Source organism: Meriones unguiculatus, chromosome 3, assembly GCF_030254825.1.
Source record: "Meriones unguiculatus strain TT.TT164.6M chromosome 3, Bangor_MerUng_6.1, whole genome shotgun sequence".
Classification (NCBI taxonomy): domain Eukaryota; kingdom Metazoa; phylum Chordata; class Mammalia; order Rodentia; family Muridae; genus Meriones; species Meriones unguiculatus.
The window spans coordinates 1,063,344-1,090,764 of NC_083351.1; the positions used below are offsets into that span (position 1 = coordinate 1,063,344).

A 27,421-nucleotide genomic window follows, 5' to 3' on the forward strand; every position below is an offset into this window, starting at 1 on the left:
CCTGGATCCAGGCCACGCACAGGTGAGCAACCAGTGAGCTTCCCACAGGCCCTTGCTCATGCTGAGCTTGCTGTTGCTTTGCTCTCATATCTCCCTTCCCTGCCGAAGCATCTGCTTTTGGGGAGCACAAAGGGACACTTTTGTAGTCAAATGGGATGTTCCAGAATGACGGCTGCAAGCTGCAAGAGTCAAGCAGGCTCTCCAAATGCTGTACTCTTATGTAAATTAGACCCCTTGTTCCCCTGCTCTGCTCTGAAATTACAGGGTGGCATGTCACTCTCAATCTCTGCAGAGGTGGAGGGGCTTCTTCCTCACTCCTTCCTTTTGTCTGAAGGCTTGGGGTGACAGCAGTGAATACAGACTCTGACTCAGGCAAACCTAATCAGTGAGATGGTCTCAGGCTGCAACTGTCTCTCCCCAGCACCCAGAAGCCCAGAGTATTTTGTGCAGGCCACAGGGATAAGGGTACAGCCCCTGTGGGTGCTGGCTAGTTTCCTGTCAACTTGACACAAACTAAGAGGCATCTGAAAGGAGCAAACCTCAACTGAGAAAGGCCGTCATATGGGCATTTTCTTAATCAGTGATGGATGGGGGAGGACCCAGCCCCTTGTGGGCGGGACCTTCCCTTGGCTGGTGGGCCTGGGTTCTGTAAGAAGCAGGCTGAGGCCAGGTGTGGTGGCACACAGGGTTAATCCCAGCACGCTGGAGGTTCTAGAGGTAGAGGCCAGCCTGGTCTACAAATCTAGTTCCAGGACAGCTAGGGCTACACAGAAAAACCCTGTCTTGAAAAACAAACAAGAATAAAACAAACAAAATAAGAAAGCAGGCTGAGCAAGCCAGTATAAGGAGCTCCTGTCCAGGGCCTCTGCCTTAGCTCCTGCCTCTAGGTTCCAGCCCTGTTTGAGTTCCTGTCCTGACATCTCTGGTGATGAACCCTGATGTGGAGTGTAAAGTTCTTCCTGAACTTTTTTTTGGTCGTGGTTTTTCATCTCAGTAACAGAAACCCTAAGGACAACACTGTAGGTTGAGGGACAGATGTGTCCTCAGGGAAGCAAGCCAAGTATGGCCTGGGCCTACTCTTGCCGGCTACTCATGGATGCCAGCAGCAGGGAAGGTGCCTGCTCTTGGCTCACACTTGGGACTCTTGATGGCATGGCAGCTGCCTGAAATTTTCACTTTCTTTTCCTAGACCCTTGACCTTGAGTCACCTGTGGCTAAACACCCAGAGGCTAGGATCCGTCACCCCACTGTAATGTCTATCCAGCAGTGACCAGCACACATGCGGCCATGGCGCCCAACCAGCTGGCTTGGCTACATGGGAGGCCTTGATGGCCATGGTGAGGCCAAGGGAGGGCATCCTTGGTGGAGCCGCAGTGACCCAGGACTCTATGCTGGGGCTGGAAGGGTTCCCAGGCGGCTGATGAGCTTAGCCATCATTTTCCAGCAAGTGTGAGGGGCTGCTCTCTCATGCCTGGCAGGTTGGGGCGGGGTGCAACGGTGGCAGGGTCTAAAGCTGTAGTGATCTTATGTGCTTACCTTGGCTGACTGAACCTGTTCGCTCCTTGGCATCTTGGCTGCAGAGCCCAGTCTTTGCCAGGAGAGAGGGAAGATTATGAACTATAACCCAGGTGTGGCAGCCAGCCCAGCCGGGTTAGGCGGGGACAGGGCATGTGGCCCTGCTGGCCTATCCCTCTGTAGAGTAACTAGAAAGCAGGGGACCCAAAAGGTCACAACTAAACCCTTTTGGAACACCCTGGAAGAGCCAGCTCAGGACAGTGTAACCCAGTGGCTGTGAGTTCGGCTGGGGTTGGTAAGAACATTCTGGCATAAAGTGTGGCAAATGTTGGGTCACAGAGGAAGGTGTTCCTGAGAACTGGGCAGCAGTAGGATGACAGGTGGAACCAGGTGGGGTTGGGGCCCATGATAGCTCTATTGTCTACTGTATGGTCCACACTATGAGGTCAGAGGTGACATGGTGCCAGAGTGACAGAAGACTGGGGCCCGAGAAGCACTTGCAATTGTAGTCCTCTGAGCACTGGGAGCAGGGAAGCACTCCCGATATGGGCTTTGTTGCCAAGGTTTGAGTCTTGATGACTCCAAGCTCAGGACCCAAGGGGCCTTCTTTTATGGCCCAACAAAAGTTCAACAGTCAGGCTCCTAATCCCGAGTGGCCGCTAGTGGCCCTTCATTTTTCCCCTCCCACTTGTCAGGGCTTGTGGGCATCAGCCTCTCAAGGATGCCCTGCTCAGGTGAGGGGTCCGGGCCAGAAGTATACCCCACGGTATTACGAGGCTCAGATACTGAAGCACCCTGGGGTAAAGAGCCAGGCAAGACTCTGTGCTAGAATCCTGGAAGTTCAGCTCTTCTGGTCAACGGACTTAAAAACGTGGCCCACGCTGCAAGAGGATGGCAGAAGCCTCTGCTTGCCAGGGTACTGGGACACAGTGGGTTCACAGCTCCCACACTCCTCCCTAGGGAAGGGGTCAAACTCTTAAGAGATTGGGGGCTTTTGAGGGACAGACTGAGAAGTCCTGGATGATGGCTTAGAGGCAAGCAGCCAGAGCAGCTTCTTCTGGCCTGGCCAAAAGAGAAGAGGACCTCATGGCCCTGAGAATACGGTGCTGAGGGGGCTGGGCCGCTCCGTGAGGCCAGGGCTTGCCTGTGGACAGCAGTTGTTCTAACCTAACATTGCCTCTCCAGGATTCAGCTCAGTTGGTAGACTGCTTGCCTATCACACATGAAGCACTGGGCTCCACCACCGGCACTATATAAAACAGGTGTGGTAGTGCAGGCCTGTAATCCTAACTCTCAGCATCCGGAGGCGGGAAGGTTGGAAGTTCAAGGTCACCCTCAGCAACACAAACAAGATCCAGACCAGCCTGGGCTACACTAGATCCTATCTCAAAAATAAATGACTCAAAAAATGTAAAGTTCCCTCTGTGTTTCTATATCCTGCACACAGGAGACCAGCGGCTTGGCAGCAAGGATCTTGGGAGAATGACCTTAATCCCAGCAGCAGAAGGTGGAGTCTGAGCCTAGCCTAGAACACTCAGCAGCAGGAGGTGGAGTCTGAGTTTAGCCTAGAACACTCTGATGCTGGAAGAAATGCAGAAAGCAGGTAAGCTGGGTCACAAGCACACTCCGAAATCGTGGGCCATTTTGAATTTGCACACTGACTTAGCTGCATCTCAGGGTCCAGGAATACTAATCTGTGGTCATTTAATTGCACACACCACGGAGTTCCTTCGTGGACAGTGGGTGGAGGGATGGTCTGCCTATCTTCCATCTTTTTTGGAGAAGGCCCTTGGCGGTGGGTGGGGGGTGGACTGGCTATCTTCCATCTTTTCTGGAGGACACCCTTGGCAGTGGGTCTCCATGGGGCCAGAGAGCATCCTGGGCCTTGAGGTAGCCAGCATGAGTGACCCCAGTGAGCACTGCGGGCTCACGTTCTCTCTGGGTGGAAACGCTGGGCCAATGGGCGCTCCGTGCTAGCCAGATCTGGGTTATATTTTTAAATCAGCTTTGGCTGTTGTACAGACATGCTTCATGGTCGATTCACAGACCCTGACTCAGAGCAGCACGGGACACACCTCCTGCTGTAAGAGGCTCTGTCCCGCTGCCGCCTTTTAAGGGGCATCAAAGGCTTGTCAGTTCGCCAACACTTCACCAGCCTCCAGAGTTCTGGCTCTTCCTACACCCAGTGTGTCAGTGATGAGCAATCCCACTGTGGGAGAGCCAGGAGGCAGCCTCAGCTCTGGCAGCCCCAGGCCCCCTCCTCCCATCCCTGCCATAGCTCTTCCCTTGTAGCATTGCTGTTGGGTCAGCCTGCTCTGGCCTTGCTCTGGGCACTTTCTGTGAACCACCCCCCCCACACACACCCCTGGGCACCTGCCTTCTGTATGGGCAGACGCTGCCGAGCCTCTAGGGAGAACTGGCTGGCAACACGGAGGCACCCTTCGCCTATCCCTAAGCTCGTTCCCGGCCGTCTCAGGAAAACGGTTTCCAGCCCACAGTCTTCCCTGGCCCTGGCCTGCCCTGCCCACCAGTCTCTCAAGTTTGCCAGGACTTCCTGCTCTAAACGGGTCCAGTGAAGGTCCACAACCCACAAGTTCCACCAGCCGAGCACCTGGAATGTGGTGCTGGCTGCCCTGCACGGTACCGACCACACCCATAGCGCTCAGGTGCTGGAGGCGTGGGGACCGAGCTGGCTGCCATATCCTGCCCCTCTACCTCCCTCGTGACAAGCAGCCCTCTGGTTTGTCAGACAGAAACCCAGACTTGATTTAGGAGAACTGTTGCTGAATGGTAAATCCTCAGACCTCAGTTTCCTCCTCTGTGAAATGGGGCTAGTTACAGCACCTGACTGGGTGTGCCTACCACACAGGCTGGAATGGTGAGAAAACCTGTCCATTCCATGCTGCCCCACCCCCACCAGTGATGCCTACTTAATACGGAGCTTTCCTGTGTGGCCACTGTTGACTGCTATCTGCCTCTGAGGGCCAGCAGTCTCTCCTCTGCTACCGCTGCCAGGCCTCCTGGGCTCCACCTGGTGTTGGGGTGCAGGCTTTGCATTAAGAGGGCAGCAGCAGGCAGACTGCTCTCCTTGGGCCTTCCTGGGTGAGTTACTGAGAGCGAGGCTGTCAGCCAGGAAGACATGAGTGATGTGCTCAGCAGCTCATTCTCTAGTGACAGGTTCCAAACAGGCGCTCTGTGTTCCTACAACTCCTCCTGGCCACCGCCCCACAGACCCCTCGGCCTGGGGCCCTGGGTTGCAGGCTGGGGGCAGCTAAGGCACGTGTTGACAAAGGCCAGGCCTGGCGCCGGCAGACCCCAGCTAGTGCACGTCTCACCTGGTGCCTTCCGGAGGTTCCTGGGCAGTGGGTAGCACCTCCGGGGGGCTCTGGCCACCTTGGGGCTGGTTGCCAGCCTTCTAGTCAGGCAGAAGAAGAGAAAAGGTTCAGAGGAGCACGGTGCTGTTAAGAAGGAGTCCCCCCAAGGCCTCAGGCCCTACCTCAACCTTGTCAGACAGGAACAGAAAGGGCTGCATCCCAGGAGGAGGGGGTCCGAGGAGGACGTCCACAAAATCAGCACAACCGTGTTCCACTCGCTGACAGGCTGCGGGACAGCAGGGTTCAAGTCTCCTGACTGAGCAGATTTGCCCAGGAAAATAAAGCAGAGAGAGGCCCTGTGAACCCTGCACAAAAGGAGAGTTGCCTTGCTACCAGGCGAGTGGGCAGGGGCAAGACGTGGAGCCTGGCTGGGGATGAACCTTCGTCCTGCCTGTTTCTCCGAGCCAGCCCAAGACAGAGGAGTGTGCACAGGGAAGTATGGAGAATAGGAGAGGTGGTAGACAGGCAGATAGGAGAGAAGCAGGACAGACAGGAGGAGTCTGGGTCAGGTGGGTGGACGGGGCAGGGTGGCTAGGACAGTGTGCAAGGGAGTGTGTGGAGAGAGGCGCGTAGAGCAAGCAGTGTGCAGCCTGGCCACGGCAGTGTGAGCAGAGTATAGAGCCAGCAGTGTGAACCCTGGTGTGGGCAGGTCAGGGTGGTCCCTCCCAAACACACATGCACACCCCAAGCCCACTTTTCTGTAGGACCAAGATTCAGGGTCCTCCCAATGGCCCTTTCCCCAAGGGGGTTCCTGACTGGGGAGGAGACACAGGCCCTTGAGAGCTGGCAGACTAAGGAGTTCTAAATGGGAAGCTCTGGCTGCAGCATGGCCTCGGAGCAGGGAGCTGCACAAGTCAGGGTCTTTTACAAAAGACACAGCAAAGGCAGGAAGACAAGGGTAGAGCAGAGGGCACCCCGGGCTGGGGTCCTGGAAGAGGGGGGTAGAGTCCGGGCCGGCATCATTAGGGGTGCCGAGATGTCCCAGGACAATGTCTCTGTAGGGTACAGGGGTCTTCGGGTGGAACAAGGGTGAGCACAGGAGTCTTTCATCTGTGTGTGTGAGGCAAGGCCCTGGGGCTAGAGACATCAATTCTCCTCCTCAGAGTCCAGTGTGCGGGAGCTGGGCCTGTGAAGTATCTCCAGATTACAGGCGGGAGAGTTACTTCTCTCAGAGGTGTATTAATTTTGTCTCATGGTACATTAATAAAACCTTTTCCTATGCAAGGACGTTCCTTCCTAACGTCCTTCCCCGCAGCACTGTGGGGCCCCACTGGCGTCCTGGGCAGTGACTGGGAACTGCAATGCTGACAACAGGGTTTCCAGCTCTCCGCACCACAGAAGACCATGTGGGAAGCGGCACCAGTTCAGGGCTCCACAGACAAGCCCAGTCTCAAACAACAGCTTTTGGAATCAAGATGTCAGCTCTGCCTTCATGTCTCAAAGGCTTGTGCCCAGGTAGGGCGCTGGGTGGCCAGTGGGGGGAAAACTGTCGAGGCTGTCTGGTCAGCCTCGACCCTTGTCATTGCAAGCAAGAGATGTCTTCAGGCCCCACCTTGGCTTCTTTGATCCCTGTGGCCTAACAGACTGCTCACATAGCAGGCCTCTGCCTGGCAGGGACGGTGTCCACACGGGCCAGCCAAGGTCGCCAGCTACTGCTCCTACACTAACCCTGTGGTCAGAGTCTTAAGAGAGAGGAGTCTTAGGAGTCTTAGGAGAGAGGAGGCTGGGGAAAGGCAAGAGGCACCCGCAGCGCATGGAAAGGGAGCCGCCTGGAAGGCTTGCCAGCTGGAGGCGACCTTGCTGACTGCTCTCACTAGAAACAGGAGATGAAGGTGACCACCACCACCTTCCTGGAACAAACGTGCTTCTGTCCATGGCTTGTCTGTAGTGGATGAAGATCCAGGTTTCTCGAGAACGCAGTCAGTACTGTCTACACCCTGGCCTCAGGGTAACTGTCACCTAGCCTGCTCCTTTGTCACTGGCTACTGCCTAGTCCCATACTAGGCTAGGCCCTGCTGCTGGCACCCCTCATATAAGCTGACCTCTGTTCTGCCCGTGCCCCTCCCAGTTCTCATGGAGGCAGGTAGGTATCACATTCACAATCCTCTTCTCCCCCTGGACAGACAGACACCCTTTTCGGCTAGTTGTCCCTACTTCTCTCACTATTCTACTCCATGGGCAACTCCACTGCCCCATGCTTGAGTCCAGGCCACGACTGCAGTGGGATGACCACGATGCCCCCACCGGGCTCTCTGTCCCCAATCTGCCCTGTAACTCATTTCTCAGACCACTGTCAGGACCCTGAGAGGGCTGTCCTGAGCTTCTGAGGGTTTTGTCTGTCTGTGGGGTCACGCCCTCAGCTCTGCCAGGGTGCCAGGCAGCCAGCCCCTCCTCAGCCCTCTGGCTGAGCCCTTCCCCTCTGCAGCCTGAGGCTACCCATTCCTCAGACTCTCCACCAGCCTCTCTCACCAGCTGCCTCTTGTGTCCCCAGGGCCATTTGCTCCTGGTCCATCATCCTGCAGGTCCCATTGCAGGGAGCACCTGAGGAGGTCATGACCAGTTTTCCCCTGCTGCGCAGAACCTCCCCACCTCCTGCTCAGTTCGCCCCGGGGCGGCACTCTCGCTGTGTCCACCCTGTCTGCAAACTTGGTCCTGTCAGGCTGAACCACGACAGAGATAAAGCTAAAGACTGCAAGAACCTCCTAAAGGCTTAAGACCTTACAGCTGAGTGGAGATAAGCCGCTATCAGATAGTGCTGTCAATAGAAGCGTCTGTCTTCCGCCACTAGCCGCCCCTGGGGTCACTTCCAGTGCTTGAAAGGGAGAGCCATTCCAGCTCTGCACATCACCCCACCCTGTCCCTGAGGGGTTTCTCTCTTCGAGCAGTTCTGAGGCAGGACCTCCGCAAGCAAGTTGTTAACGCAGTACCTACCAAGTGCTCTACCGCTATTCCTGGCACATTTTTGGAGGCTCTCTTGCCCTGGAAGCTACATTTGCCACCTCTCCCAACCAAGGGGCCCCAGGAACGGGACTCTTAATCTCTGGGACCCAACCCTAAGGCCTATGTCAGTGCTGATGGCAATTATGGCTTTATCAGCAAGATAAAGGTGGCTGGGCTGCCTCAAGGGAGGGGACTTTGCAGGGATCCGAGGGGGCAGCCTGACCTCTCTGTGAAGGAAATACCAATTAATTATCTTTTTACAGGCAAACCAATTAGACTCCCTAATCACCTGTGTAGGACACAGAGACAGAAGGTGGAGAAATTGCAGGAATAAACAAGACAGAGAGGTTGGCTCGCTGTGAAACAGCCGCCCTGGGCCCAGGGCTCGCCAGGAGGAGCACAAGCTGTAGGCTGAAATCTTTTCTTTGTTTCAGTGAATTTAAAAAATCAAATGTTACTAGCCCTGAGGGGCCGGGATGGACTCGCCTGGAGGTGACCAGACACGGTGCATTAGTCTTCAGTGTGCACTCCATTAGCCAAGGAGCAGTGCAGTGCCTGGGCGGGGTTCCTGTCTCGGGACCCCTAAGATAGTTCTGATGCTCCCAGGGGCCCCGGCAGGCAGCCTGGGTTTTCAGAGCTGCCTGGGTGTCCAGGCGAGAGGGTCTGTTCTGTCAGTAGGCGGCCCTTCTCATCTGGGGAGGTGCTTGCTCTTTTGGACTTGCTGTGGTTAGAGCTAGCCCAGAGGTCTGCCATCAGCTCACAGAGCCTCCCCTCTCCCCAGCATGGGCAGCGGTGTCTGACCTCCACCCAGCCTCCCCAGCACGAAGCCCTCTGGCCCTCGGATTCCTCAGGTAGCCTGCCACGGGCCAACACAAACAACTCAGCTACAGGCAGCACCCGGGGCTCCCAGGACCAGAGCCTGATTAAGCGGGTCTCACACAGCTTGCACAGCCCCAGCGAGCAGCCACTGTCCCTTTTACAAGTGGGTGAGCAGGCCCAAGCAGGCAGGGCTGAGTACCCCACTGCTGTGCGGTGCTCTGCCCTATGGGCTGCTCTCTTTTCAGCTGGGCTGAGGAGTGGTTTGAAATGCCTCCCAGGGTCTCAGAGTTCTTGGTCTAGAGCTGGTGGCACTGAGGAAACTCTGAAGGGAACAAGGCCACTGGGGCACAGATTTGAAGGTTGTATCAGGCTCCTGATCTACTTCAGAGCTGTCTGTCCACCGGGACGGGAAGGGGAGGCTGCCGAGATGCTTCAGTGGGTAAAGTACTTGCTGAACAAGGTTGAGGACCTGAGTGCACACGGAAAAGCCAGGTACAAAAGCTGCCGGCTCTGCCCGCCACCACACACACCACTAGACGGAAAGAAGAGCCTCCTCCAGTACACGCTCCTGCTGCCGTGAAACTCTGCCTAAGCGCGTGGCCAAGTGCCGGTGGGTGGTAACCTTGAAAACCACCAGCTGAAAGAACCCCTTGCTCCTTTGAGTTCCTTATGTTGGATATTGTCATAATGGCCCATGGTAGCTAATACAGGCCATCTGCCTTGTCACCGGTACTGAGGGTACCGGTCTCAGTCCTGGGGGCCCCAATGGGCTGTGTCTGCCAGGTGAGCCCTCCTGAGGCTGTGCTATTGGGCCTGGGCTACTTCCTGCGTAGGACACTGTACACCCGTCTCCAGCCCACCCTGTCCTGCCTCTCTCCCCCAGGCCAGTTTTTGTGGGTTTTATGTTTCTTTTTTCTTTTTATTTTATGGGTTATGGAGTTTGCCTGCATGTGTGTGCACCACGTGCCTGCGCGGTGCTTGAGGCAGTCAGGCAAGGGTATCTGATTCCCGCAGCTGGAGCTGCAGACGATTGTGACTGCCCTGTGGCTGCTGGGGATTGAACCAGAGTCCTCTGGAAAAGCAGCCAGGGCTTGAAACTGCTGAGCCATCTCTCCAGACATCCCCTTCTCCTGACTGGCCAGTTTTGATTTATTCTTTCATCAAAAATTTCAGACTGGTGATGGCGGAACATGTCAGTAAGCACAGCACCCAGGACGCACAGGTAGGAGCATCACAAGTCCAAGGTTACCCTGACCACAGAGCATATGACGCCAGCTCAGGCGACACGAGACCGCAGAGAGCTAAAATCAAACACTCAATTCCCAAATGTTGCTCTCTGGAAGCCTGGACAGGGTGGTGCACAGCCTGATGGAAACGGTGACTGTGCCTTTATCTGTCATCTTTGGTGGGCCGTGGTGGCTCTGGGACCCCAGGCAGATGCAGCAACATGGCTGCTCAGCAGAGTCACAAGAACTACAAGGTACTGTGACTGTGCAAAAGCCACCCTTACTCCACCCCACACTCATTTGCTAGGAGGGACTCTTTGTAGTCTTCTCTGCTTCCTGAAGCATGGAGAATGGACCTTATCCAAAGCCACCGCCCCGCTTCCCATACTCGCGGTGTTTTATGAGAGCTTTGGGATCCAGAGCGTGAACATCCGAGTGCCGCTCCTGTTTGGATTCTATATGGCGGCTTTAAAAAAAAAAATTAAGGCAGGGTCTCATTATGTAGTCCAGGCTGGTCTAGAACTATGTAGTCCCAGCTAGCCTTGAACCCATGAAAATCCTATTTCCTCCTCCAAAGTGCTGAGGTAACAGGCATGAACCACAGCCTGCCCCATGTGATTTCTCTTCTGAAAAGCCCACGCTCTGTGCCACACCTAAACTGCTTGGAAACTCCTTTGTGAAACTCGCAGCCTCAGGCACGAGGCTGTGCCATGCCTGCCTTCTGGAGCTCCGTGTCAAAACTGCCTTGGAACAGGGACGCCAGCGTGCTGCTGCTGGCAGGCTTCCAAGGCTTGGGCTAATTCGAGGTTCTCTCTGAGTCTGTTTCTGACACCCCGCCCACTCCTCGCCTTCAGGAGGCTCTCCCCAGCCAAGCTGTTTGTATACAGCGAAGCTGAAGCCGCAGCCTGGGCCACTGGGACAGCAGCAGGCCCTATGGGATGCTGGAAGGGCCCTGGGCCAGGAGAAGCTAGTACGGTTCCCAGTGCCTGCTTGTGTGGAGTTCTGACTGTTTTTCATCTGCAAGCAGCTCCATTCAGAAGCGGCAGCTGTCCGGGGAAGCCAGTTAGTGAGCACAGAAAAGCAGGCAGCTACGAACCCTCCTGCAGTTCTGCTCCACCCTCAGTTGCCCAGAGCACGAGACCCGCATGTCCCCGGGCAGGATGGGGACACAGTCTTCAAGATTGGGGCAAATGGAGTGAGCAGAAGCTGACGAGAGGGCCTGGGTCAAGGCCACAGACGAGCAGAGCACGGATCACAACGGTTCTGAATGCGTGGGACTCCCACCTGGCCAAATTCGGGGCAGCAGTCACAGAGCAGGTGGAAAGGCTCGCCTCCAAGGGTCTCTGGGCTCAGGGGCAGTGGGTGAGCCGGGAGCACCGGGGGCGGGGCTGCCACAGCTGGTTCTTGTTGACTTGGCTGCTCTTCCACACCCCACCAGCACTGTCCCTGAAGCAGGGTGTGATCGCTCCCTGTGAGTTTAAGGCCAGCCTGGTCTACATAAGTGAGGCTCACTGTGGTGGGGCTCAAGACAGGGTTTCTCTGTGTAGCCCTGGCTGACCCTGAACTCAGAGACTAACCTGCTTGCCTCTGTCTCCTGACTGCTGGGATTAAAGGCATGCACCACTACCACCTGGTGCATAGACCCTATCTGAACAATCAAAATGAAGCAAACAACAGAGCTGCCCTGGAGGCTGGTCAGGATGTGGGCAACCTTGCTGCTTATCTGGTGGGAGGTCTTAAGAATGGAGGAGAGGGTGACCTCAGCACTAAGGATCTCCCATGAAAGTGGGGGTGACAGATCTGTAGACCCTAAGGTCTGGGGTGCTCTAGGGAGCCAGTGTTTCCATGGAGAACAAGCCTGATCTGGAGGTCTGCTTGTCCCTGCTGCCCCTACCAAGGTCCTCCATGGACCTTGCTGGCTCTCCCTGCCCCTGAATGGTCGGCAGCAGAGGATGATGGCAGAGCAGGCAGAGCCACCCAGGCAGTGACAGTACCTGTGACCATCCAGCGCAGCTGAGACCTCCTGGCAGGATCACTGCCCTACCTTGCTTTGCCTTGCTGCCTGCATAGAGCCTGTGGCCACCTCCTTTCTCACATGGTGGGGAGGTCTCCTGCTCAGAGCTGGGGCATACTTGAACGTCCAACTTGAGAAAGAACAGTGGGGCCAGAGGGTGGGGATTCCAAGGCTCCTGTAAGGCACGAAGGGCATCCCGCCTATGTTCCATCGAGGACTCTGCTCCAGGGGCCGGCGGGGTTCCTGGTACTTGCAAGAATGAGCACAAAAGGGCCGCAAGGGCTGCAAGCTGCATCCTGACACCAGGTGCTGCTCAAACCTGTCCAGCAACTGTGCACTCTTAGGAAACAGCGGGAGGCGAGCAGGAAGGTCTTTTCTTTACTCATAAAAGCTACTGGGGAACTAGGGGTGTGGCTCAGTGATATTCGTGTGCAAGGCCCTGGCTTCCCCATCCCCAGTACAGCAAAAGTACATCAAGATAAAATGCCAGCTGCAGACAGCAGACAGCAGGGCTTGCAATTACCCTGCGGCCTTCCTCCCAAGTCCCTCTTCCACTGCGAACGCCTGTCCATGACAAGAGCTCAAGGGCAGAGGCCTTGGCCTTTCCCTGACCGCTGTGACCTTGGGACTGATGAAAGTTCCAGGCCAGGCCTTCTGCAGACAGCCTCTCTATGTCTGTCTCTCATAGGTCCTACTGTAGCTAGAAGCAGGCTGTGAGTTTTTGGTAGAAGTGGTCTCAGGTCTGCTCTCAGCCCCAGAGGGAGTGAGAATTCTGTGGAGTTACCTAGACGGTCAACTCTGGGGCTTGGCTACAGGGGCAGCTGCCAGTCTCAACTGGGCACTATCTCTTCCCCTTGAACTCTGACAGGATTTTATGGGGCTTCAAAGTCCCATAAAATGTCACATGCCATTAGACTTACGTGACATCCCAGACTTGCCTCCCCAGGGTCAGGCACACACCAAGTGGTCTCTGATTCAGGGTCCTCCCTCTTTGTTTAAACACCCCAGATGGTTTCTGCTTGGCCTGAAAGGCCATTCCCCACGGTGGCTGGAGCAGACTCTCTTACTGGCTCACTTCCCATCCAGCTCTGCAGGGCCTCACCTCTGCTCTCTGCTTCTCATGAGGGTGTGTGTCGAGACGCAGTGCCGGCCGCCATGCTTGCTCTCTGACACCCAGCTGTCTGTACCTAGGTGTGCAGGCACACATCCATATGTACTTTTATATTTGCCTGGACAGATGCTGTACGCAAAGCATCCTTTGGCTTCTCAGGGTCTCATTTTTCACATCTGACCTCTTGCCTCAGGGCTCTCAAGGCAGGGACTCCCCAGATCTACCCTAGGGTCTTGACTGTAACCACCATAGTCCTCACAGGAACTCTCCCAACATCTCGGGCTCTTATACTCCCTGCAGTGAGTCTTCTTCATGCCACTTTGGGCCTGTCGTTTGTGTCCTTAGCATCCCTCATGGGCTCCAGATATGTCCTCATTATTCAGACTTAATAACTTTAGGATTGATTTGTTCAGGACAGGAAGGAAGGAAAAGGAGCAAACCTCAGGGGCTGGCGAGATGCCTCAGCAAGAGAGGCACTTGCTGCCAAGCCTGACCTGAGTTTGACGCCCTGGAACCAGAGTGGAGTGACCCAGGACAGCTGTCCTCCAACGTACACACGCCATGGCATGGACCATCCTCCTCCCGGAAATACAGACAAAAATGGAGTCAAGCCCCTTTTTGTATATGACAAGAGAGAACTTCTGAAAACTACAAGTCCCAGAAGGCTGACAGTGAGAGATTGAACTTTTCTCAAAAGACAAAAGAGCAGTTGTGCTGAAGGGTCAGCTGAACCCTGAGGAAGAGAGGGGTCCCCCCTCCAGCCCTCCTACAGGCCACACTGCAGGTTGAACTCGCTCAGGGGTAATGTGGCAACCCCGCACACTCACAAACCCACTGTGTCCCCTGCATCTGAGCAACCTTTCACTCTCATCACTTTTTTGCCATGGGAAGCAACACCTCTTTCCTTGCTATATTTTCTGGGACATTCCCTCTACATAGGAATCCTTACAAAGGAATTCATAGTACAAACTTCACTTCAGAAATATGGCTCTCTGAGGCTATCCTGCTGTAATTAACCATAGACAATTAATATTGAAATGCAGTGTCACCCTGTGAGGCAATGAAATTTCCAGAAATTCTCTGCTAAACATTCTGCCACTTCATTGGCAAGACTGAATTAGCGGCAAAGGGCACCTTGGCTTTTTAAATTGTCATACAATAACAGTTGATTCTTCATAGATCAAATTCGATGAATACTCAAAATCATTTCTCCAACACATGAAAAAGAGAAATCATTCAGACCAACTGAAAACATTCAGTAGGATGGTTTTGCGCATTACAAAAGAAAGAAAGAAAGAAATGCCACCTTCTCCTCCTGCACCGGCTCTTCTAGGTTCCCAAAGCTAATTTGCAAGGGATTGTCTGAGCCACAGGGCCCAGAGCCCACCTTGTCCGTCCTGCAATCAGCAGCCTGCGCCCACAGCGTCCACCCGCAATCATCCGCACCTGCCTCATGAGTCAATGGGCCCAAATTGCGGGGTGCGACAGACACCCCACCAAGAACAAGGAACATAAAGGCTCTGCACTTCAAGCTGTGGGTGGGAATTACAAAAGGTTAAGAGACTAAATATAAAAAGCCCTTTGAATATAAAATCAATGTTCTTTGTTCCTAAAATCTGGGTGTTGTAATTTATCCAAAATAGGACTTGAAATATCTGGCAATAGTCCACGCCTAGGAATTGTCAGTTCTGCTCATCGAAATGCAAATAGTCTACTAGAAACTTAAAAACAATTAAAACAACTGAAATATTTCATATCAACAGAATAACGAAATACTGCACTTGGCAATTACCTATTACTGCCATCAGGCCTCCCGAAGCAGAGTACACTTTCTCTCTTCGTTTTACTTATTCACAAAAGTGGAAACACAAGGCTCTGGAACTGTCTGGAACTCCAGACCAAGGAAGCCTGAGACCCTAAGCTCCAGTTGGAGGCACCGGGGGCCAAGGCCAGGGATGTGTGGCAGGAGGGGCAGGGTCTAGAGTGGCCTCGGTGACTTGGTGCCTGGCACATGTAAGAAGTCTACCTACAGGTGGGTAGAGGGGCAGGGCTGACTCCTCTGCGGGCAGCAGGCTCCCTGGGGGATCGGCAGCCCAGACCCAGCAGACAACGCCTCCTGAAGCCCCTCCTGCCCGCAATGTCTAGTCCTCACAAGGCTGCTGTGTCACACTCAACTCCATCCATCATCCTTCTCTCTAGAGGAACTGAAGGTAGGCTGGGGGGCCACTGGTCTGCGGAGGGGCAGGGCTGCTTCTGCCTTGGAGAAGGGGCTCCTTCTACCTTGGCTGTCTGCCTCGGGCTTTGGGAACACGTTGAAACGCTGATAATTGCTTTAAAGAGTGTGCCACCTCCTGCTCTGCTTTAATTTCAGGGGTGACTCATGTGTGCTCTGTCTCCCTCTAGTCTCCCTCCCACCTCCTCTTCAGGGCAGTCTGACCTCTGAGCTAGTTTGCTCCAAACGGAAACGCCTCGGTACCCAAAGGTGCGAAATAGGAGGTTGTGTGGCCATGTTGTCCTCTAGTGAGCACATGGTAGGAGTGGGCTAGGTGGCTTGTCCCTTTAGCTCCTGTGTGAATGGCCCTGAACGGATGCTGCTGGTCAACCTGGCAGACTCCTGTGGTGCGAAGTCAGCTGAGACCATTCTGGCCCTTCCCACACTCCTTTACACACACACACACACACGCACACACACACACGCACGCACGCACACGCACACACCCGGTTTGCCAGAAGCAGCTACCTGGCCTGCTCACTACCAGTGTCTATCATAGCTGGCCAGAGCACCATCCTAGCCCCATGGCTTGGGGCATTAGAGGCTGGGCTGCAGGGCTTTGTTGGTCGCAGTGGGACAGCCTTTGTCACAGATGCAGAGTGCAGGCGCTGGGGACCCTCTCAGATATCTGGTTGTGTAACAGCATGGTGGTGCACCTTGACGGGACTTCCACTTGGCAAGGATGACCGGTGTCCAGTTGCCCCTTCTCTGCTGGTGAGGCTGCCTAATCGTCGTGGGCACAATGTGCTCATCTCCATGTGACCTGGTCTATGGCTGTGTAGCCAAGTTCTGTCCCTCATATTCTCTCCTTCCTGCCTATCGAACTTTAGCATGACATCTGAAGCTTGTGCAGCATTTTAGGGTCATGTCATGGTAAACAAAAATAACACAGAAGTGGAATAAAGCAGAAACAGGGGCCCCATGGCTAGTGACAGACCTGCCCCTGGGCTACTGTGCAAGGGAGGAGCAAACGCCAATGGAACTGGAGTTCTTACTGTGTCATTTGCTAAAAGCAGCCACATCTCACACTGCTCGCAACGAGGCCATATTTGTCAGGAGCACAGGTCAGCCCCGGGCATCTGGATCGGCTGGAAAGTGAGGCAATGAGCAGGATGAGAACCACCCTGTCTCTGCCTGTGCTTGGTGCCTGGCGTGCGAGAGACATGTACACAGCTTGTGGTAGTGTCCTGCATACACCTGCACAGAAGCATCAACCTAAAGAGCCTCCACAGGAAGCTTTCAGTCCGCTTCACCTCAGGCCCTCTGCTGAGCTAACGGCTACTAACATGAGCTCTCTGGGCTCTTGTCTCTGCCCTGCCCTAGCCTATGGCTGGTGAGGTGAGCGGACAGTGTCTGAGACAACCAAACATATAATCAGGGCACCCTTGCCCACAGAGCCCTGGCTCCTTCCTGCTCAGCACAGGAAGCAGTTCTAAGCTGTTGCTACATAGCTGCACCTCAGTCCTTCCACACAGCATTCAGACACAGGGCCTGAGAAGGCCTCATAGGCCCTTGGCAAGGACCTCCCTAGCAGGGACCTAGTGAGACAGCAGAGGGACCATGCTAGGCACAAGAGCAAGATAATCAGCGTTTCTGTGTGCTTGTGTTTAAATACTGACGTCTACTCTGAGAATGTAGCCCCTGGCCCACCTTCCTCACACACTAAGGCTGCTTTGGCTGGAGTCGCAGGCTCAGCTCGGCTTTTCCTCCGTGTTGGGCTTCCTTCTAGCTCCTCGCCACAGGCTTAGGCGTGCCTTCCCAGATGCCTTCCTGCTGACCCTGAGAGGGCTCTAGGAGCAGCTCCAGATGTGGGAGAAGCTCGAGCCAGGTTCTTGACACAGGTTCTGGTCTAAGCTGTAACAGTCAGGCTTCCAATAAGCCTGAATAAGGGGCATTCATCACTCTTTGGTTGGGGTTTCTTTTTCAGGCCTTGCTCTTGCCCAGGACAGTTAAACTTCTGCAGTGACCTAAGCGCTCTGCCGGGTGCCCAGGCAGAAGGGCATATGGCCACAGGGCTCCTCTGTCCTCCAAAGGCCTCCAGGCCAGAGTAGGAAACTGGAGGTGCTGGCTGGAGCTCCTGAAAGTACTGCTGGGATCACTGGGGCAGAGGAGTCAGGGGTCTTTGTCACTGGGTACAAGGCAGACTAACAAGAGAGAGCAACTGGAAAGAAGAGTCAGCTTTGGATGTTATGTTGATAGAAGGAAAACTAGTTTAACTGGATCACAGTTTGCAAATTAGAAGCACAATAAATCTGTCCTGCATAGGATCACCGAAACGAAGGGTAACACTGAAGGAGTGAGAGAGAAGGGCGTGCTCCACGTCGCCCGCCCCGGCTGGTAAAGCAGAGCTGCCTCTCTGGGCTCTTAGACTCCTCCTGGCTTGAATCTTTGCACTTTCCAGCCAGGGATCTGGGTTTTATGTGCACCAAATGGCAGCAGACTCCAGGAGAAGGGTGGGAATTCATGAATTCATGTGGCCTTGCTCAGCAAACAGCTCAGCTCCCAGTGGGATCCTGGGACCTAAAACTGCCTACCCAGGGGCCCTTCATTTTACCTGCCAAGACAGATGGGCAGACAGAGCAAAGACATTTACCCATTCCATGAGACTGTTGGGCAAGAAAGTTTTAAGAAAGGTAGAAATAGACAGAAAGCCACCCTTGACCCTTGCTCTGCCACCTTGGTTCAGTCTGGATTTAAGTAGGTCCACCTTCACCTTGCCCTCCCTCCTGAGGTGGGGGGTGGGGGTGGGGGTGGTTGTGCACGTGGCCTATGCTCTCACAGTTCAGAGGCCTGGTCAGACCCTGAGGAGCTCCCAACAGGAAACAGTAGCTCAAGGTCGGGGATGTAGCTCAGTGGATTTACCTAGCACGACCAAGGTCATATCAGACTTCAGATTCAAAGCCTCGAGGTTCTTCTGAAAGCAGAGCCATGCTCGCTCCTTGTGGCTTCCTAAGTGCTTCAGACCTCAGGGTGATGAACATTCCTCACGGGTCCCAGAGGGACCTGTGCCTGGCTCCCGTGTGAGCCGCTGAGTGTGCTGGGGACCCCTGGCTTGTGGCCTGGCCTCCAGCACATGGGCTTAGGCCGGACTCTGAGCCAGCCGTGGAGCGGCCTGCAGGAGGCACGTTGGGCAGCATGGAGGGAGCTCTGAATCCTGGGGCTGGTTCTCATTGAGACAGCAGCACTTGGCTCTGAAAGTCTCTCAGAGCAGAAGGCGTGGCGGCGCCCAGTGAGTATTTTTATGCAGAAATATGAGAACTATTCTGCCGATGCAGCGTGAAATTGCTCCTATGGCTGAGGTGGAGGCAGACAAAGGGGGAGCTGGACCACGCTGCCTCCTGGGGTTCCCTGGCTCCGCCAGCCCCCGGGCCACGTCAGCGTGGCTTCTGTTCCTCTGTGTACAGGGTCTGGTTGTCTTCTGGAGTTTACAGCTTTCTGTAAGGAAGGAGTCCGAGCCCCCACCCAGCCTTTGTGTTTACACGGGAGATCTGCAGCCTCTCTGCTGCTTGTCTCAAGATGGCTGTTTGGACAATCCTCCTCTTGTCACAAATGTTGCTGCCCTGGCAAGGACCTCCGACCACCAGCCGGATTTCTGGGGATGAGATCGGGGCTACCGATACTCTGAGCTGCCACCTCACCACTGTCCTTTTTGTCGTTCTTCTGCCACATAAACACAAAACTGCAGAGAGAACGAGCCGCTGCGAAGTGCCTGGAGGGCCCTGGCCACACAGGCCACAGAAGGTGTAGGATGAAGCTTGGGAGGCTCAGAAGAGCTCAGGCACCACCACCAGGCAGGACAGTCTGTGAAGAGTGTAAGCTGGGCTCAGGAGAGACCTGGCAAGATGATGAGTGAAGCACGCTGGGGCTCCAGGCTGGGCAGCCAGGACGGGCAGCAGTGACAGAGGTCAGGGTGTGGGGAGTGCTAGCCTGAGGAGAGGCTTGGCCAGTTGAAGAAGACAGAGGCCAGGGAGGGAGGGAGGGGTCCTCCCTGCCTAATGGCAGCTTCAAGGTTTCTGGGCTGAAAGGCTGAGACAGGCAAAGGACGAGGAAAGACTGGGGCAGGAGGGCCCTGTGAGAGAGCTGTGTCAGGAGTAGGTGAGCTTCTATGTGAGCTTCAGCGTGTTCACCTAACTGGACAGCTGCTTGGTCTCATCTATGTCCAACCCCAAAGAAAAGGACTCTCCTTAGGGCTGTGTGTGGTTTGCAAGGACAGAGGGTCAAGGGTCCCACTGGCAGCCGTAGTGAAGCAACAGGCAGGTGGGATAGGCAGGCTGCTGATGACCAGACATGTTCTGCCAGACCCTGGCTTTGCCATGGATGGTGGCATGCATCCATAATCCTAGTACTAGAGAAACTGAGGCAGGAGGAGGATGGCTGGGCAGTCCACACAGCAAGATCCTCAAAAATCCACTAACCAACCGCACTAACTAGGCTAGGTATATATACAAGCTGCTGAGAACCACAAGCCTTCATGCCACAGCTACCCATGGTTTCAGGTCTGGGTTACCCTTGGTTACAGTCTTCTAACATTCGTCTTTTGCCCAGAGAAGTGGTTCTCAACATGTGGGTTGTGACTCCTTTGAGGTCAGTGACCCTTTCACAGGGGTTGAATATCAGATATCCTGCTTATCAGATATTCATATTACGATTCCTAACAATGACAAAATTACAGTTATAAAGTCATAATGAAAATAATTTTATGGTTGGGGCAGCACAACAGTAACTGTATTAAACGGTCACAGCATTCAGAAGGTTGAGAGCTCCTGACCCAGAGCCTGTATTCTATGAGAGCCAGAGACCGAGGAGCCCAGTGCTGGGGGCTGGCAATCCTGGCTGTCAGTCCCAAGTCAGAGAGTCCACAGAGGGTCCTAAGCACAAGTTATGTGATTTTGCCTGAACCCTTTTACTGAACCTTCTCACTCCTGTTAAAAGTCCAGAAGAGGCTAGGCAGTGGTGGAGCACACCTTTAATCCCAGCACCGAGGAGGCTGAGGCAGGCAGATCTCTGTTGAGTTTTTGGCCAGCCTGGTCTACCTAGGGAGTCCCAGGACAGCCAAAGCTATGTAGAGAGAGCTGCTGGATTTGTGTGGCAGCTCAGGATGGGAAGGCCCGTCTCCCAGCTGGCCCTGGAAAGGAGGTTACACCTGCTCCCTGCCAGCAGCACGCAGGCCTGGGCTTAGTCCCCCGAGTGTCACAATTCTCCCAGGTCTGCTGAGCCTTGTCACCTTGCTGCTCAGGTTCTGGGTACTCTGTTACCTTGCACACCCCTGACTGCCGATGCCCACTCACCTGGCTGATCGCTGGGGGTGTTTTCCTGGCAGTGGAAGGCTCCTGAGTCTAGCACTGGCTCTGAGTCTCTCCTGGAGAGAAGGTCAGCTCTGGTATTCTTCACAGTAGACCTGGGCTCCAGTCCCCAGGACACAGGGGTGGACAGAGGATAGGAAATGCACTGGAACCCACTAGGAAGGAGACAGCAAAAACCACAGTGTGGCTCAAGGAAGCAGGAGCCAGAAAACAAATGAGTGGACGGCAGGAGCTGGGGCAGGCAGCGGGCAGGGATGAGGCATCCCACACTTTGTGTATGTCCTAGCCCTGCCCCTGGGGCTCGGGCTAGTTAAGGAACACTATTTAGTCATACTTGGAGGATTGTGTGGGTCACCCTCCAATGCTTGCTGAGCTGGGTCCAGCTAAGGCCAAAGAAGAATAGTCAGTAGGTTCTGCCCTGCTCCCTCCCCGTGCCTGCTGACCACCAGGCATGCAACTCCCTCCAGCCATCCACTCCCTTCTAGTCCACCTGCCTCTGCCCTTCAAAGTCCAGCTGGCTGGCACCGTGTCCCAGGCCTACCCAGTTACAGTTATTTTCCCAGTTATGGGAAAGTGCGGACAGGAGAGAGGCAGGGACGTCTCTCCAGCCTCATCTCCTCAGAGGTGTCCCCACAGGGGACGGTGCATCCTTACAAGGGTGTCTGTATGAGTGTCTCCATGTGTTCTTCATCCACCTTGAAGAAGCTGACCTCTGAGAATGCTGGGAGTTGCACATATCTGACCCCTGCTGAGACCTTCAAGATCCGGCCACTCTCACCTTCCAAAGGAAGAAACCCAGAGACACACAGTGTGAGGAACCAAAGATCCAGGCCAGGGGTGGTGGAGTTGGGCCCCACACACTGGAGGCGGGCTAAGCTGGAGCACCTGTCCTGCCCCGTTTCTGACTGACTGTGACTACATTCGCCTTTGGCTCGTCTCTTGAAGGGCTCCTGCTTTGCCTTCCTTGGGTGAATGTCTGGCAAAAGTCTCTTCCTCGAGCTTCACCCTTCGCTTTGCACCTCTGTCCCTTCACCGTGAATCCTGGGCACTCTTCAGCTCTGGGAGGGTTTCCTCCCCATCAGCTAAAGGGTCAAAGGAGTACATCTTGCCTGGGCTGGTCAGTTGCTCATTCTCCTCATCTACCAGCGTGACCAAAAGCTACAGGCTCAGCATCAATCATCCGCCTCCCCAGTAACTGACACAGGGCACACAACTGATACCTAGAAAGCTTGTTCTGAGAAGACACACATGCTGACCAGCCTGGAACCCCAGAGGCAGGTGGCTCGAGAGCTCAGGGCCTGAGGAGCAGGCAGAGCTGTCTTCTCTGAGCCACAGACCCACTGGGCCCTTCTGTGGCAGACAGAGGGGGTGGAGCTGGGCACACAGCTCCTCGTGGAGGACCCAGCAGAGACAGTGTTGACTGATACGTGGGGAGCACTGGAGTGCTGTAGGTGAGGCAGGATGGCTGTGCCGGTGACAGTCGGGGCTGTGATGGAATGGGTTGACAGTCCTGCACTCCAGGACCTGACACCAGACTTGCAGGGGAAAAACTTAGACAAAGTGGCAGAGCCCAGTAGGCTCTCTGACTTGAGGTAGCAGTGGAGAGGGTCAGCTCAGACCCCCTGGTGCTGCCCAGAAAACTCTCTCAGCTGAAAATACAGGGAAGGAGGGAAGAGAGCCTCTGGAGTGACACTGGCTTCATCAGAGCACAGGGACATCAGAGCACAGCTTGGGGCACACACACAAGATGACTTCACCAGGCCAAGAAAGAACTAAGGGAAGCTAAGGAATCTGGGGCTCACAAGTCTGGGGATGGCTGGTCCCTACCAGCCTAGATGGAAAGACTGAGAAGTCACACGAGAGTGGGTGGGTGCTCTTAGGGCTTTCCTTCAGTGCTAGGGAACAGCTGCTACTACATGGTGCTCTCTCTCTCTCAGACCTGTATGACAAGTCATGAAAACAAGGCCAAAAGGATCAAGCCTTTTCCACATAACTTAGCTTTGCTTCAGAACAAAAGCTCTAGAATATTTATTGGAATACAAAAATATCTGGCATCCAACAAAGTAAAATTTACAATGTCTGGCATTAAATCAAAGATTACCAGGCATGCAAAGAATGCAGAAAAGTATGGTGGGTAATGAGGAGAGAAATAAATTAGTTGCAACTGAGCCAGGTTCTAGAATTAACAATTGGTGACAAATGAAATGGATTACAACCCAGGCTGCAATCCTGGCCCTTAGAACAGTGCAGGCAGGATCATTAGGAGCTCAGTGGCACCCTCGGCTACAGAGTGAGTCTGACACCCTGTCTCAAAACCGAAGAGTGGAGGATTGAGTACTGTAACCGTGTCCTTATGCTCATCAGTGAAAGCAGACACAGAAGAAGAACAAGAGATGAAAACCCCAATGCTGCTAAGCGTAGTGGCTCATTTCTGTAATCCTGGCACTCAAGAGGTAGAGGCAGGAAGGTCAGCCTAATGTACACACTGAGTTCCAGGCCAGCCAGGGATATACAGATTCTGTAAATTACTATGAATGAGATAGGAAGTGTACTGGATGTGAGCCACAACAAATTAACTGATACAGAAGGAAAGATTTGTAAGCCTAAAAATACAGCTGGAGAAGTCATCCAAAGAAATCAAATGCAGGAAAGAAAGAAAGAGAGAGAGAGAGAGAGAGAGAGAGAGAGAGAGAGAGAGAGAAAGAGAAAAAAGAAAGAAAAGGAAAAACAGGAGGGAGTCTGCAAATACTGGGGGCAGTTTCTAGCAATTTCACTTATGGGAAACAAAATAGAGCGACAGAGAGACTACTGGGAGAAATAATGGCTGGAAATTACCCTAAGGTGACGAAACTGGATCCATGGATGTAAAAAGTTCAGTGCAAGTGGAGATGATGGAGCAGCAATTTTTCAACACTAAGGAAGAGCCAGAATTCTACAGCCTAGGAGGACACCTCAAAGGGCCCCTCAAAGGGAAAACAAGTTATGGTATTTCCAGACATCAACAGGCAGCCTTCCTCACAGGCTGCAGCCATGAAAGACAATACTAGATGGAGAGCTGTGGGAGGAAGGGAAAACCAGAAGAGACTTAAGAGCAGTAACTACTGAGGCAGGAGCTTTGCCAGATCGCTTAGCAGGCCAAGGTGCTGCTATGCTGCTCGGCCTGATGAAGGAAACTGCTGGGACGAATGGGGGAAACCAAAGCTCTGCAGTGAGTCTGCACCCTCCACAGTAATGACTATGTGAAATGTGAGTGGAATAAGCATGTCAGCCAAAACTTTGGACTGCTGGGCTGGAGAGATGGATCAGAGGTTAAGAGCACCGGCTGCTCTTCCAGAGGCCCTGAGTTCAATTCCCAGCAACCACATGGTGGCTCACAACCATCTATAATGAAGTCTGATGCCCTCTTCTTGTATGCAGGCAGAATGTTGTATAAGTAAGTCTTTAAAATAAATGAGGACTGCCTGGGAAGATCAAACACAACTGTAACCCAACACTTGGGAGGCTGAGGCAGGAGAATTGAGAGTCTGAGTCCAGCCTGAGCTACAACAACACAGTTATGAATCTTTATGACTCTGTGTAATGGAAGTTTTGGTTTCCTTGTATGTTATGTAAATATGTTTGTGTTTTAAAACCAAGTGAGGGATTTTAGCTGAGCTTTAGTTTGTCCACACCTGTTAGTTGTGTGGAGCGTGGCTTTTGCCAGCTGATAATGGCCTTCTATGTGCAGCATGGGGAAGGGCGTGGTCTAGGACTCTGAGAGTATAAATAGGAGAGCTGACAAAGAGAAGGTGTGGCATCAGGTGTTGTGTGGTGTGAGGCAGTTTGAAGAGAGCAAACAGGTGGTGTGGTGGTTTGGAGCAGACAGACACTTCGGGGCGCAGTGGTGTGGAGGAGCCTGCTGGCTGCGCTTGCAGTTGATGGAGATTGGTACAGAGCCCTAGAAGAACCCTGTGACCCTAACTAGCAGGGAGAAGTAAAGGAGTCTGGGGCCCCTCTCCCCACCAGCTTTTTCTCTTTCCCATTAAGGGTTGGGAGGGTGGAAGGGAGGCTGAGGCCTAAACACCTCAAAAGAAGTAGTTTTAAAAAGAGCTCTACAACCTGTGTGGGGCACTGACTAAGAACAGCTCCATAGGCTCACGTGCTCTATCTGAGTGCTTAGGAAGTGTGGATTTGCTGACGGAAGCATGTCACTGGGGGTGGGGTTTGGAGTTTCAAATGTTCAAGCCAGGCCCAATGGCTCTGTCTCTGCCTGCTGCCTACAGATTGGGACGTAAAACTCTCAGGTACTCGCCGGCACCACGTCTGCCTGCATGCTGACATGCTCCCTTACAGTTAATGGGCTGAACCTCTAAACTGTAAGCCAGTCCCAACTAAATGTTTGCCTTTGTAAGAGCTGCTGTGGTCAGGGTGTCTCTTCACAGCACCAGGACAGTGACTAAGATACACTGCTTAGGCAAAGTCCTAAGATATGGCCAGTGGAGCACTAGAATCTTAGCTTTTGCGGCTTTGGGGCTTTGAAGTGGATTTCATCAACATGGACCCTTGAATTCTGAGAAACTGCAAGATAGGCCACAACATGAAAACCTTAAAAAACGTGGTAGCTACGGAACCTGCCTCTAGACTATATGGAAAACCTTTATTAGCCCCCCCCCTTTTTTCCAAGATAGGACCTTACTATGTAGCCTTGGCTGCCCTGGAGCTCACTGTGTAGACCAGACTGGCCTTGAACTCACAAAGATCCATCTGTCTCTGCCTCTCAAGTGCTAGAATTAAAGGTGTGTGCCACTATGTCCACCTAAGACTATCCCATTTTAAAAATAAACAGGGGCCTTGAAGAGACAGTTCTCTATGACAGAAGCACACACAGTGAAGAAGCACGTGAAAAGGGTGTTTAGCGTCATTAGCTTTCAGGGAAATACAAGCCAAACCCTTGTGAGAGAGAAAGAGAATACCAAGTGTTAGAGACAACATGGAGCACCTGGAACATAGCTCACTTTTTTTTTTCATATCTCACTTCTTATGGAAAACGTGAAATAAAGCAACTGAGAGGAAAACACTACATTGAGACTGAAAATGAAGATGTAAAATTTATTTGCAGATAACATGAATCTATGTAAATAGGAAGTCCTAAAACATCTTCAGAAAAAAATATGAGAATAAATAATTCAAGTAAAGAATATATGATCAGCTGGGCGTGGTGGTGCACGCCTTTAATCCCAGCACTCAGGAGGCAGAGGCAGGTGGATCTCTGTGAATTTGAGGCCAGCCTGGTCTACGAGGTGAGTTCCAGGACAGCCAGGGCTGTTACACAGAGAAAACTTGTCTTAAAAAAAAAAAAACAAACCAAACCAGAACAAGACAAAACAAGTCCCCCCCCCAACTAAACCAGACCAAACAACCCAAGCCAAAGGTCTGGGGATACCACTCGGGAGGTAGAATAATTACTTAGCATGGGTGAAGCCCTGAGTTTAAAATGAAATACTTCAAAATCCAACACAAATTCTTCCAAGAAACAGAGGGTAGGAAGTGGGAGGAGAAAAGAAAACCGCAGACCAATGTCGTTTATAAACAGAGAGGAAAAGTATTTTAAAAATTGCAGCAAATGAAATCCTAAGATAATTCACTGGAGAAAGACAAGCCTTTCTCCAGTGGGTGCTGGGACACTTGACAGCCACATCCAAAGACCCCATTCCACAGAGATTAACTTCAAATAGGTCATGGACCAAACACAAGAGCCAAAAATGTGAAATTCTTCCCCCAGCGTCTCGAGAAAGGGTGTGGTGGCGCACAACCGTAACTGCAGTTCCAGGAGTAGAGGATGGAGGGTTTCAGGAGTTCAAGGTCACCTTCAGTTACATACGGAATGAGAGGATAGCCTGGGTTACATGACGCCATGTTCACCCCCTGGCTCCCCTAAACACCTCCAAAATATGTAACAAAATCAGTAATTATTAATATTAATTAAATAATTGTAATCAAATATCCCATGGGAAATAATAGTTTACCAACAGATTTAAAAAAACATTGTAAGGTTTGTGCATGGAAAATACACATTGATGAGAGAAATCAAAGTGTTAAACAGTTTTGTGTCTGTGAACTACAGGCTCAGTGCTAAGAGATGCTATCATCTCTTGAAGACTCACTGTGACCCCATCAGAAGCCCAGGAGGCTTTTTTTGTTGGAGAAACTGACAAGCTAATTCTGAATTTATAAGGAAATGTAAAGGACCTCAACAGGCCAAGCAGCTTTGAAAAAGACCAAGGCTGGAGGGTGCCCTGGTTTCGAGGCATACTGAAGGCTGCGGTGAAGATGGCAGGGACTGGCACAGATGAGATTTGCCTGATGAAAGCGGCCACACAGATCAGTGGGCAGAACTGAGAGACTAGACAGAAATCTTGACTTGGGAATGGTAGATATTGATCGAGGAACCAAGGAGGTTCATAGAGAAATGGTAAGTCTTTCCAATTGTCATGGCTGGGGGAATGGATCACACATCGGTCTTATCCAACCAAAGTTACATCAAAATGGAATACCTCCCTAGATATGAAAGCTAAAATGGTATAGAACTTCTTTTATTTTTAGCATAGAACTCCTATTAGAAAATAGTCTATGTGGACTTCAGTTAGGCAGGAAATTCTTAGATATAGAGCCAAGACTATGACCCACTGAAGAGTAAGTTTAACTTTGTCAAAATTTACAATTTAAAATTTATACAAGAAGCATTAAAAATGAACAATAACAGGAAAAGTGGGCTGGAGAGAGGGCTCAACAGTTAGGACTGGAGTTTGGTTCCCAGTGCCCTCGAGGTCTCTCGTAACTGTGTGTAACTCCAGTTCCCGAGGCTCCA

The 27,421-nt window shown here is 52.9% G+C and overlaps 1 protein-coding gene across 3 annotated transcripts in view; it reads right to left on the bottom strand.

Moving 5' to 3' along the window:
• Morn1 (MORN repeat containing 1) overlaps positions 1-27,421 on the bottom strand; it is a 56,913-nt gene that overhangs the window by 11,069 nt on the left and 18,423 nt on the right. For all 3 annotated transcript variants that reach the window (XM_060378924.1, XM_060378923.1, XM_021655493.2), the window contains 4 exons: positions 21,229-21,352; positions 20,560-20,729; positions 5,012-5,145; positions 4,851-4,930 (listed from right to left, as the gene is read on the bottom strand). In XM_060378924.1, the coding sequence (XP_060234907.1) occupies positions 4,851-4,930; positions 5,012-5,145; positions 20,560-20,729; positions 21,229-21,352 (508 nt within the window). The remainder of the gene's footprint in view (positions 1-4,850; positions 4,931-5,011; positions 5,146-20,559; positions 20,730-21,228; positions 21,353-27,421) is intronic.